Here is a 13,891-nt window from a genome sequence, read left to right as displayed (position 1 = left end):
TAGCCTAGCCGGACACTTGAGGGCGCAGGCAGGGGACACCCTGTACAAGTCGCCAGTCTGTCGCACACAATCCCACTCCCATGCACACTCACATTCACACCTAGGGACAATTTAGAGTGATCAGTTAACCTATGAAGCATGTTTTTGGACGGTTGGAGGAAGCCGGAGTCCTTTTATTTATTTTTATTTTTTTACAAATTTCTAAAAACAGAACAAAAAACAAAATGACAACCTTCCCATGAGTAGGACACAGTTTTTGTAGCTTAAAAGTATTTTTTTCTACTTTAGAATTTTTCAAGATGAACTCACTACTTAATGCTTACTCACATTCACATCCTTTTGTCCTCTAAGCTTTAATGAAGACTTTTAAAATTTGGGGAACATTTTACAGACTGTAGATGTGAAGTTGGTTCCAAAGAGAGAGTTCCTAGCAGCACCAAAGGTTTTATGTCTCCGCAGTTGCCCCCCTGTTTTATGAACACTGTAAAACATCTCACAAGGAAAGATGGATAGAAGATTATAAACTCTTCAGAGCACAAAGGCATTTATAATCCTAGTTTGGTGAGTTGACCATTTCAATGATTTTTATGTAGAATCAAAGCCTTTTCATCCCGAATAAAAGTCCTTATGTTACGCTGAATTAATTAAAATTACAGCAAAGATAAACTCAGTTATTCTAACTGAGCAATCACAAGGCTGCTTGGGCAACTGCTGATTAAATAAAATTGGAAAATAAAAGAAAACATCGGGACCAAATATTATATTTTCTGTAGCAGAAACATTGTTTACATTCATTTTTAGTGATTAACCAACTTAAGGTCAGTGTCATTTCTACAAGAAAGGACAACCTGAATGCACAAAATAAAATCTTTTACATAGAAATTCTGGTTTTATCGTAATCATTCACAAACACTCTTAACATCTTTTGAATAAAAAAAATATTAATCAAGTTATTGTGGCAGGATGAGCCACTTGGGTCACAGGTATAGTCTCTCCCTTCCTGGTGCTGCTAATGAACACCTGGTCTATAAAATGGGACTGAGCTGGCCCTCCTGATTCCGGCCCTGCCTTCAGGTGATATCCAGCGCTGATCGGGTCTTTGGTGTGGAACCCGCTGCTGATTTAGCACAGGTCTTGTGGCCTTTGCCAGGATTAATTGCTGAGGCTTCACGGGCCCCTCTCAAACGCTCCCCCCACGGCCGATCATGCGGCTGCGCAGGCGCAGGACTCGGTGGCCTTTTGAGACTCATGTAATTTCTACGTTTCTCCATCTACCTGCAACATAACTGGCACTCAAGTGGAGGTTCTCTTTTTCGTTTTGTGTTCTCTCCCCTGGGCTGTGTTCCGTCCAGCAGGTGAGTGGGGTGTTTTGGTTTTTTTGAAAGTCCATCTCTCTGTTTGCAGATGGGCTCTAGGCCCCTACTTGTTTAACCCAAGGTGTGTTTTATTGGTTCGGCCTTTTATACATTATTTATGATACTTTTTTTTTTTAATTTGGAACCACGTCTTCGCTTGATTTCAGTCCCCAGTTTTAGTGTGTGCCTGATCCGCTCCCACCATCACATTATCATGAAATGAATGTTTTGTTTCTATTTTTGTTTCTTTTAACTCTACCAAATGGAACATCAGTCAGACTAGGGTTTTTTTACTAAGACGATGTAATTTTATCAAAGTAATCTGTAAGCCCACATTTAGAGTAAATATTTGTACACATTCTGAAATGTTTTGTTTTTATTAACATTTTGCACTGCATGGTGTCTGGTAACTTCTCTGAGGAAAAGGTCTTTGGTTTTTGTTTAATGTCTATCCTGTGAGCTCATCCCGATGTGGTGAAGGGGTTGATAGCAGCAGCCACTGCTGGCCATGAAAAGTAAGAAGAATACATTTTTGAAGTTTCCAAAACTCTTTCATGCCCACAAAAAAGTTGCTAAATATGTTTGAGTGAGTTCATAGTTATTTTTAAATTGAAAAAAATTGGTCAAAAATCCTAATTGACCTAAAGTGAAGAAAAATGGCTTTTGCGCTTTACTCTCTGCGTCAGAATCAGTTGACCTATGTAGATTGTGTCAACACTTCTGCTGTAGTGTTGCATATCAACACAAAGCTGCTTTTGTTCGTGTCAGAACCAATTGGAATGGCGTCAATTGCACAAAAAAATATTAACACCGGAGTGCCAAGGCCCGGTGTAAAAAGTTAAAGCTAATCTAAAGTCAATACAGATGTAGCTATCATTTTTTCCCAAATATATTAAAAAAGTGTTTTGTGTTTTATCTGTTCAAGGTGATGCAAAATAAAGTTGAGTCCTGAATTTAATGGACAACATACGGCTTGAAGGGACGTCTGAGGCATCATCTACCTGCAGCTACACCAATGAGCGGTGGTAAAAGCTAAAACCTTTCCTAATATTATTTTATTTATTTATTGATTGATTTAATAACTTTTAATTTATTTTTTTAGTATGACCTTCTCTCCTCTGCACTCACCAGGTCTGCTCAGCTTGCTGACTGGGCCAGTCCAAGCGACACATGTGCCCCATGGTGCCGTTGGTCTTTGGGAAAGACTTGAGGGCACTGAAGAACGGATATGGCACCATGATTAGCAGTGATATGACCCAGGTGGCGGCGATGACACGGTAGGCGTGGGAACGGGTCTGCCAGGCGCGGGATTGCAGCGGGTTACAGATGGCGCTGTATCGCTCGATCGCAATGGCCACAAGGCTAAAGGTGGAGATGCTGACAGAAACCCCTGCAAGAAGTAAGGAGTCTGTTAGCCATTTTTGCAGCTAGAACATCATCAGTCATAATGCTCACAATCAATTCCAAGTAATTAGAAAAACATGTAGACTTCAAGCTCTGTTTTGAACCAAGTTGATCAACTATTTTACTAAGAGTCTTAATATAAAAAGAACAATGAAGTCAAATGACATTTTGTCTTAACTAAGAACATTTTCTCAAACTAATTTTTGATTTTGAGTTTGCTCTGCAGTTTATTTGTGACACAGTGGAGACTCAGAATATAGTTCCAATGGCTGTTTATCTTTGTAACCTACAGTAAATCCTGAAACCCACTTTAATTAAGACGGAGAATGTTCTTATTTCTGCTCTAGAAAGTCAACATTTAGACGGACAAAGATTTTAAAAATGAGCAGCTCACCAGGTAAATATAGCACTCTTTTCCAAATGTACACTCAAAATTGTATTTACAAAAAGCCCGTAAATGATTTTATGTCATCCAAAAAAGCAAACGCAGAAGCAAAGCTAAAGTCCCAAACGTTGCAATTCCTCAAATGACCACTAGAGGCTGGTTTCAAAGAAGAACATTTGCCCATTTAAAAGTCCAACTTTAACCCCCAAAGAGTTTGTTTTTTTTAAAGTATTGGCCACAGTTTTGTTTATTTCAGTGTTTTTCTATGACAACTGTGGCCTTTCTTTTTTAAGATTTTGGGATCTATAAAAACGAGTTACCGTCTCAATTGACCCAAACTGCAGCTTGTGTCCATGAACGTTGGTATAAAAGCATTCTAGTGATTGACTGATTTTCTTTTATTTTTCATACTAAAGTCAAATACTGAAGGAACACAATATCTGGGATAATATGTTTCTTGGTACATGGCTTAATTTTTTTCAGGAAATAAAATTGCGCCTGATAATCCGGAGCAGCTTTAATATGTATTATTTCTGGTTGTGCTTACTGATGAATGAATGTCATTTTGAGAGATACACTACACTCTTTCAAAATGTTTGGTTAGGCAGGTATTGTGAATACGCTAACAAAAAAATGTGTTGATTTATTTATTCATGACAATTTTTAACATTTGTGGTCAAAACTGCACAAACCGTCACATGTGTTGGTTGTCGCTTGACAGCCGACTTCTCAGCTCCTAAAAAGGAAGTGTGTTCCAACGCCCTTCAATTTACCCATTTTGGTTCACATTTACATTTCTTTTATTTTTGCTTCTCTCATCGGCACATACTGTATGTTGAAGAAATGACTGGTCTCATGTTTGCACCTAGTCTTGCCTTCATTTCTGCAAAGTTCTTTTATTCAGATCCTTTTTAACTGGCAACAGCAGCTCAATGAGACTGACTGTGATAGGGAAAAGGAGGCAATGAGCCAATATTAATATAAAGTAATTGCTGTTTCCACACAGCTGCTGCTGGAATGACTAAAGAAGGAACGTGAAGGAGCACAACGGGAGCTGAACTCTGTTCCTTTTAAGAGCTGTTGTCTTTAGAGCCATCAAAGGCCAAGTTCACATTTGCATGTATGAATATGTATGTTTTGCAGAGGAGGAGCAAACTCCGCCGGTGTTTGGACGGTGAGTCAGGGTGGAACAAACGACAGTAAAGCACTCATACCTGCAAGCCGAAGCCTAAACCCTCTACAGCACATTCCCTTCATTGATAGTCTGTGAGAAACCTGAAACAGGCATTTCCTTGTTTAAACATTAATCCCAATTCTCGGTTCTTTAACGACAGAAGAACACGTCCTGCCTGAAGCCCTCGTTTTTCTTTTATCATCACTCACGAGAGGAAGTCATTACTGTTCTCATTTTCCTATGACGAGTGCCGTTCGGTTTTCCGGAAAACGTGTAAATCTGTCGAAACTGCTCGGGGAAATATTTGCTGCATGTCTCTCATTCAAACCATAGTCCAAAACAGAAGCACTAGAAAAGAAAAGGAAGTATAACAGGGAGGATAAAAGCTGCATTTCGACTTAAGCCTTAAAAAAGAACAAAGAGGGCTGTGAATGGATGCTTCGATTCCTCCTTTCTTTGAGTGGAGAGTAATTTATTTTTCGGATGGCCACTGCCCTCGCATGAACCCTGTTGAGACTCTCCCCGGCCACTGTCACACTGAGACTATCAGGGAAAGCTGCAGATTCATTGACTTTGTGCAAAGGATTTATTGGTTGTGGCGCGTGCACCGCTAAGAAGAAGTGGAAATAAAAAGCAAAAGCTCAAACTCCAGAAAGGAAGAAGGAGACTTTCCAGGCACATCGCTCATTTTAAAAGTAACTAATTTTGTCATTGACGTTGGGGCGTGACATGTGTGGCTAATAAGTCACGGGGGAAGTTTAGAGCCATAACATACATTTGAACTGAATTAAGTTCAAATTAAAAATGTAGAGTTTTTATTTATTTATTAAGTGTATTGGACTCAAACGATGGTGACTGAGTTATGAATTTGCAGAAAAACACGGGATTAGTCATGTTTTGGGGACATTCAGTCTTAAGCTACGTACTGACCGGGCATTTAATTCCGGTTCTTGAACGCATTAAACACGGGTTCTTGAACGTGCATTTAGCTCAGGGCTGCTCATCATGGTCCTCGAGATCTACCACCCTGCCTGTTTTCCAGATCTCCCTGCACTGCTTACTGCTGAACCACCTGAACCAGGTGTGTTCATTCAATCAGAATGTGGAGACATCTGATTGAGCTAATCAGCAGCTAGCAGGACTTGGAGATCTGGAAAACAGTCAGGGTGGTAGATCTCGAGGACCAGGAATGAGCAGCCCTGATGTAGCTTATGGTGTTCACACTGGACAAGCAGGGAGGGGCTTCTTCTTCTTCTTTAATCTCATGAATTAAAGGAGATCCCATCCATCCATAACTACCAAATCAGGGACTCTGATTTAACAAAGTTTGACCCTGTTTTAACTTGCAATTGTTTTTTTGGTTGTAGAGCTCGAAAACTGTTGTAAACACTTGCATAGCTACATGAATGTGCAAGATTTTTGAACACAGAAACCCAAAAAACACACATTTAGATACATTTACATAGATCTTTCATTGGTAATGGCCATGCGAATCTAGCTGAAAACGATGGAAAAAGACGAAAGTAAATATAAACAGTACCACGATCAAACAAAAGTACAAGGAGGACAGAAACCAAAGTGCAAACCTTTTTTATATTCATATATTTTTTTAAGAAAAAGCATTTAAATTGGAAAAGATCCAAAACTTTGCAGTTTAACTTGACCAGATTGGGGACATCTGGTGACCAACTGAAGCCATAGCAACTATCTGCTCTCTATTGTGACAGCAGCACAACAAAATAACTTAACTTTTTTAGACTTTGACTATAGTTTAACAACTTATGCATTCTAAATTATTTGTTTCACATGAAAAAAGTCAAACTTGATGAAAAAAATTCTATCAATAGATTAGGTGTCAAACCAAACAATAAGGGTTTGCAGTCCTGTTTGTCTCAATAATGAATTCCTTCTTTAGCTCATTAGTTTTAATGGATTTAAATCTAAAAAATGTAAATTCTTATCAGTCTGCTTCAGTCTCCTGCATTAGGGCCTTACTAAATCCTTTTCTATAACAAATCCCTCTATGGTCATATGACAAATAATAAGGATCTTGAGGAATTATCAGACATTTCCCTTCACACAAACATGGATGTGCGCCAAACTGCACAGAGACGTTCAGATTTGTTCCATTAAACATCCGTGACTGACTGACTACTGTCGACTGCACACAACTGGTCAGCGTGCGCTGCTCTGCCTCAGCAGAAGGAGGTGGGCGGCACAGTCGACACATACAGATCTCAACAGGGCACCAGAGGAGTCTCGCAGAAGAAGTCTCTCACACCCACGAGTCTCTGTCACGTACCGAGTGGTGACGGGGAGAAACGCCAAACGGTGTGCCAGGGGGATTTCTGTTGTTGATGCTTGGAGGGGGTCTTGCCCCGCTGCAGCTCTAATTTATACTTTGTTTAAAATAAAATAAAAAGCCTGGAGGTTTCAAGGTAGAATAAAGAAACAAAACAATCTTAGCATGTAGTGGAAAAAATAAAATGCAGTTTGCTTCCTGACATTTCCATAAACAGGATGGAGTTTCAAAAAAAAAGTAAAATCTTAAAAAAAAACTAGATGAATCATCCACAGTATTGGTTATTTTTCCAGGGGGAATAAAACACTTGAAAAAAAGAAAACGTTTTTTTGACATTTCATTAAGCATTTAACTTACAAAGAAACAAGCACCCAGTAAATTCTCTAAAATGCTAACGCCCCTGTGATGTCTTAGAAAAGTGGTCATGATATATTCTGTCATTTAAAACCACCATAGTATGGTCACCAAGTGACCAAGTAAGATATTTGAAGTTCAACAATGAATCTAAAACCACTCCAACCCCAGCTAACCCATAAAGTATGGCTTGTTAGCCTGCCTGGACAGAATTTACACTACCTAAAGCGATCTTTGTCTCAGTGTAGATGCTGTTGCTTCACCTGCTGTACAGTATGTACTTTTGTATTTGTTTCCCATCCAACAGTAACAGAAAAGAAGAGAAGCTTGCAGGCACATAAAAAAGTAATGTAAAAGTGAAAAGTTTAGTCCACCTTTCGGCATATACCTTCAGCAAATCAGCCTCACTTATTCACACATGTAGTTTTGCAAAGATTTTTACGCCGGACTATGGACTGGCACAGGGAGACCCAGAGTTAGGCCTCCTTGTGGCTACATACAGTAGTTACACACTAGCGTAAAGGGTCTTGCGTAAGAACCCACGCTAGATGATGTTGGGAAGTGAACCCAGGTTTGGTGCTACACCCAACCAACTGAGCTACTGTAAAAGCGAAGAGATTTTTGATATTTACCATTGGTTCTAGTTATACAGCGCGTTCTAGATTGGAAACTTATAAAGTATCCCATAACTGAAATCATCACTTCGAAAAAGTCAGCCTGAACAGGTTTAATAATCACACCAGAACTGTTATTGAATTGTGTGGGGTTAAATTTATGACACATCAGGCGGACAATTGACTTTCCATCTCGTAATTGCCAAAAAACAAAAACGTATCCCTCATCCGTGGGTCCATTTTCTCCAGCTCCTCTTGGAAAATCCAGAGGCTTGTCCCAGGCCAGCAAAGCGACGTATTCCCTATAGCGCATTCTTGGTCTTCCCCAGGATTTTGGCCTGGTGGGACACGCCCGGTACACCTCCCCAGGGAGGCATCTAGTGGGCATCCAGACCAGAGGCCCAAACCACCTCAACTGGCTCTTCTCAATGTGGACTATGACCACCACCTTAACATGGTGGAGGTCGAGTTGGAGCTAAGTTGTCCAGGGCCAACTCCAAAGCCAGCGAAGTCCTAGGTGATGAGCCAAACAAAACCCAGTTCAGATCCGATTGTCGTCACAGGAGCCAGGCATTTGGTTTACTAGCACATGATGGTTGGGGCTCCTCCCACTGGCACGGTTGGGTTCTGTCCAAAGTTATGACTGGGATCAGTCCCCCAGGGGCCCATCACCAGCAGGAGAGCTCAAAAGGGACAGGCACAATATGGTTTGGGTGGTGGTTGAAGGCAGGTGCCTCGGCCAACCCCGGGGCAGTGAATTTGGTTTTGGGGATTTAGAAAAAAAAACCTGCTCACGTATAGTAAACAGTGCAGCATGTTTATACTTCTACACGTCAGCTTGTTTGCCACAGAGGCCTGTTCTGCACACAAATCTGTAAGACCCTCACGGGATTTTGAACCTAAGCGTGGTGCCATAACTGAATTCTGAGAATTTCTAGGGAGCAGTTATCCATAGACTAGCAAACAAGCTGGGGGCTTCTTTGTTGTCAACAACAGCTGCAAAACCCTTATCACATACCTGCATCCTGCTTTTGAATGGTATTGGCCAATACTAACAGAATGTAGTTTAACTCAATGGATGTCTCTGTCACAGCCAAGATTTCCCTTTCGTTAATCTGTGAAAGGAATTCAAAGTTCAAACTCAAAAATCTAAATACCAAAAACTGTAGTCTGCAGTGAAGAAAAAAATAGCTTCTCCAAATAGGACACTTAATCTTCATGAAGGCTGATAAAGACTCTCCAGCGTCACTACTTAGTTCCTCCAAAACAACAAGAAGTTTTTTTCATCTCTAATTAAACTTTGTTTTCAAGCAACAAAAATAGCTCCTGCAGCTTATTGAATTAGCACAGGCCTTCTCCACATAATTTGACATTTAAAAGACAGCAGACATATTTGTTTTTGTAATTTTATAGAGAACGATTCTGTCTGTGACTCCCTGTTCTTGTAGTGCTGGTTTAAGAAGTTAATCTTTGGAGAGTTTGAATTCAAAGTGGGAATAAACAGGAAAAAACTCAGCTGATGATACTATTCTAAGGGCATGTTGGAAAGACTGAGTTTACACTTTGATATTTGTGGAAAAGATACGTTTTTAAAGGTAATGAAAGATCTTAAGCGACATTACTACTAAATTACTATTACTATTACTAAATTTCCCTTCGGGGATTAATAAAGTTCTTCTTGAATCTTGAATCTTGAATCTTGAATTACATTAAAATGGGTTTCCTTGGTAGCCAACAAACAAATGATATGTAGCTGTGAGGTCCAGGAAATCCTTTGACCACACCAGACTCTGTTTATTCTAATATTCACACTCGCACAGTTGGCTTCACAGGCAAATGACCACATTGCACTACAAACTAGACAGTAAATTATGTTAGCAGAGAAGCTAGTTGACAAGCTTAGTATGTTGCTGTCATCTCAGTATTAAATAAATGCCTGAGAACTGGAGTTGAACTATAGTCTCTAGCAAAGGGGGCCCTCTTGAACCAACATTTGTTTAAATGAAAGCAATACCAAGGTACACCACATTGGAAATGTACAAGAATTTCTTCACACCCTATAACACACCCTAGTTGTGAAATGTTTACCCAATTCATGTAATCTAGTTGATTTTGATGCAAAGAAAAGCCACTATTTCTAAACTAATTCTATTTCTAACTATTTTTTGACATAAAGTTAGTAACTTTGTGTCTTATTAACACTTGTCGTGAAGTTAGAAATGCTGCATGAGTTTTAATAACACTTTTTTAAACACTTTTTTAAAGTTATTAACTTTATCCGTTAGAAAAAAATCACTTTGGCCGTCACGGCAAACTCCGGTGACAACTCCGGTGTTAAAGGGTTGAATGATAGTTCTGCATACTGCTCCCTTTTTCCATTTGTATGTTCAACAGCTGGGACATTTCCCCATTCTTTGCATGTTTCCTAGCTTTTGCTTTTCCAAGGCCATTCTGGCTGAGTTTCTCGCTGACATGCTGATCAAAGCCCCCACTCTTTGATGCTCTGCACTGCTGTGAGGCCAGACTTCGAGTAGAGAGAATTCTGTAGTGTTTCTGGCCATGGTGTCTCTGGCTTAATTAACAATGTTAACATATCTCAAATGCAGGAGTAACTCCCCCACAAAAAAAGTTCAATTCCATTGGTTTTCCCAGAAAACTCGAGTTGAGCTCTGAGGGTTAGTCTCAGCTCGCTTCAATCTCTGGTAAATATTTGCATTTTGGCAATTAGATCCCTGGATGAGGCTCTGTTAAATGTAACTTTGATTTAGACCAAAGGCAACAAAATGAAGTGAATTTTTCTCTGCTAGAAGGGTCACAAACTTTCTGCCGTTACTGCAAAATGTCACAACATTAAAGCCAAACTGTTGTATTATGCAAACGTCCCCTTCAGGCAAACTGGCTGACCGATCTAGTAGATACAAACAAAGGTACAAACAAATAGATGCAGAGTAAAGTGTGCACAAAATGAAGGAATCTCAAGGAATATACTGTACAATGGATTTCATCAACTGTTATCCAATCAGGGAAGCAGTGCAGCACCAATATTTACCTGGTTTATTGAGCTTTAATGCTGGTAGAAGCGGTAGGCTAAGGACAGATGGGGACTAATGTGCTTGTTAACTGGAAAATGTGTAAAGGGCGGATGAGTTTGAGGATTTTTTCCTGTAAAATCAATAGATGATACTCCTGCCGACCCCAGTTATTGATTACCTTTCAGTCAATAGAAAGGACCGGCTGATGGAAGGTGATGGGAAGTGGGGATTTGCTGAGCTGATACTCTGCAGGGCCAAAAGAGGCAACCATAATGTTTGGGGAGGACGATTTATGTCGCTGTAAAGGGTTCCGCTTCCTGTTTTTAAAGATGTTACCAATAAAAACACATCATTTTTTTACGAGTTACATTGTGCAGAATACTTTTTTTTCAATTACCAGTGGTACACCATCAGCCGTTTTCCCCCCAAGTTAGCTATAAACTTAAGAGCTTTGAGTAGGACATAGCAACACAAACTTCTTGTTGAAAACGAGAAGAGAGGTTAACCTAAAAATGTAACAGATATCTTCTAACTATCTTGTAGAGTTAATCCATGAAAAACGTGGTGTCATATAAATCCGGTCGGGCACAAACAGCAATACTCAAATTTTCCTCCATGATTAACTTAGAAACAGTTGGCACTTTTGTGAATTAAATGGGACGCCGTCCATTCATCACCCCCTAATCTGTGCCCCTGGTTGGTCATAGTTTGACCAGGTTTAACTTTCAACGCGTTCAATGGTAGCACATTTTTCTTCATAGAGCCCAAAAATGGTTGTAAAACTTGCCTAGCTATGCGTGTACAAGAGTTTTGAATGTTGAAGCCCAAAACGTACGTTTACATGCTTTTAAATAGACTTTTAATTGGAAGTGCCCTCTTGAACGTGTGTTGCCGTGGGCGGTGTAAATAATAAATATAAATATTTCTATAGCATTTCTAGTATTGGTTAACATTTTTTTAATTTCTCACTCTTTTATGAAATTAACCTCTTTAGGTCATTGTCTTTGGCTTTCACAAGTTGGTTATTCACGTTCACTGATGTCCGTCACAATTCAGAAAACAATGCATTTTTCATAAAACAGACAAAAGCTTTGGCTTTAAGAGTCCTGACAGGGGCTGTATATTAGCTTAAATTACTTTCCTAGTCTGGTTTTTAGTACACCTTGAACAGGTCGCCAGTCTGTCACAGGGCCACAATCACACACCAATACATACCTTAGAGTCGTTATTTAACCTATGGTGGGAGGAAGCCACACGGAGAGGTCCCCCATTGGTGATTCTGCTTTAGGTCCCCCAACCGAACCTTAAATCTCGAACCTTCTTGCTGTGCCAAAGCGCCAACAACTGCACCACCGTGAAGTCCAGTATAGAAACCATTTTATACAAATTTTCTCAACATTATCCTGTCTGTGTCTCTGAATGAAACTAGGCCAAAAGCTGCCCAAAAAGTGCCTCTGTTTAAAAGTCCAGGCAGCCTGTGGCCATGGTATCACAGATCAGAGAGCCCCGTAATTGAAAAGCAGCTTCGCCTGGCTTGTCCTCACAGATGCTTCTTGCCATTTCTCTGACGGTGATAGGATTGGTGCTCTCACCGTTCAATCCGTCCCCTCAACCGAAGTGCGGAGTACTGTGTCTCTTGTATCTGACTCAAGCCTCACGTGGCGCTTTTCACTCTGGCCTGATGGGAGCCAGCTCATCGCGAAGTCACACTCCTGAAGATGTGTGACTGCTGAAGCGCTTCCAGAGTGAAGCTTACCCTCTGACAGAGAAAATGAGGCCCAGAGGAAAGCCTCTCCCCCGACAAAGGCGCCCTGTTAGATACGGAGCCGTTCTGCAGCGTGATTTTGGAGCACCACAAAAGGCCACATCTCCATTTTAAATGAATCTCATTCATCGTAGCTTGTTGCAATTGACTGGCTGGGTTTCAGGGAGAAAATTACCTTGTAATTAACAGGTAAATCTGTGCCCCCCCCCCCCCTTCCACCAGTCAGCTCAATGTGTGTGGTGGGGGAAAAAAAACATAGCCTCCGACTGTGCGAACATGTTACATTGTCAGAAATGAGAAATTGTTTGCAGTATTTGAGTTAAAAGGCCCACTCTGATGTCGTTTTTTTTTTTTGTTTTGGGTGTTTTTAACATGTTCTTGTAGGAATTTTCTGATGAAGGACATATATTTAAAAAATAAGCTTAAAAGTAAAATTCTGAGTATTTCTTTATTCAAATCAGAGCAAATAAAAACACCCTTGTTTGAAAAAGCTCAGTTTTGTGACAGCAAGAGAAAAGGGTGGACCAAAGTCTCTCTGATCTGCTTCAATCTACTGCATCCACTTGCAAACAAATATATCCATGAACGTCTTTGTTTTCCTAGTCTGAGCTGGAATCTGGATCTTAACTCGACAACTGGATAGCTCCAATATTGCTCACCATTTTTGTTGCTCCACTAATGTTAGGTTGTAATTGTGAGGGGCTGTAGGTAGCGGGAAGGCGTGCAAAACAAAGAATTCATGAGATACTAGAAGAGGGTTACGCCAGTACAAACAGTCCTGCCCACAACTTACAGGGGAATGAAATCCTGCCGCTCCGCAGGAACTATGTCCAAGAAAACGAAACAAGTTTTGTTTTTTTAATGTATGAACTTGAACACTTTTGAAAATTGATAGAAATGAAGTTCGAGTGGGACTTAAATGCTTAACTGAGCGGAAATTTAAAAAAACGTATAAAAGTTTTGTGATTAGCACAGCACATATTCAGAATCTCTTCATAGGTATGTTCTGAATTAGAATGTTCTTTGACAGCAGCAGCTGTTTGGGTCAGCAGTAACATTCATCTTTGTAGTTTAAGGCTGTTCATGTCTAATAACTGTCAAAATGATGGACAAACTTCATCATCCAACCATAACACCTACTTTTTCTAGTTTCATTGTTTCATTTTTAACATTTCATTTACTTTTGTCTTCTCAAATGTTTGATTTTGTTATTTTGTTCTTTTGCTTTCTTTCTTCTTTTTCTTTGAAGTAGTTACAGTTCCAGGAACTTTGCTGTGCATACCGACCCAGACTGAATGACTCAGATGTACATTCTCATAAACAAAAACAATTATTCTTATTTGAGGGCTATTACACCTGCAGACACATTCAGGAATGAGACTTTCATAGTTGCAGAGATGTGTATATATATTTTTTTTTTCCACAGAACGAATGTGCGCATCTTTGCGACCATGTCATTTCTTGGTCACACTCTAAAGCCATGATAGGTCAATATTAAATCCCAGG

At 40.0% G+C, this 13,891-nt stretch overlaps 1 protein-coding gene across 1 annotated transcript in view; it reads right to left on the bottom strand.

Annotated features, from left to right (window-relative positions):
* The window catches only part of cckbra (cholecystokinin B receptor a), a 58,362-nt gene that overhangs the window by 24,659 nt on the left and 19,812 nt on the right, over nt 1-13,891 (bottom strand). The window contains exon 3 of the mRNA XM_004066683.5: nt 2,484-2,745. Coding sequence (XP_004066731.1) covers nt 2,484-2,745 — 262 coding nt within the window. The remainder of the gene's footprint in view (nt 1-2,483; nt 2,746-13,891) is intronic.

The sequence above is a fragment of the Oryzias latipes genome, chromosome 2, assembly GCF_053564925.1.
Source record: "Oryzias latipes strain Hd-rR chromosome 2, Olatipes_Hd-rR_3.1".
NCBI classification, from domain to species: Eukaryota; Metazoa; Chordata; class Actinopteri; order Beloniformes; family Adrianichthyidae; genus Oryzias; species Oryzias latipes.
Note: the sequence above shows the minus strand (reverse complement) of the source record. Positions and strands in the feature narration are given on the sequence as shown.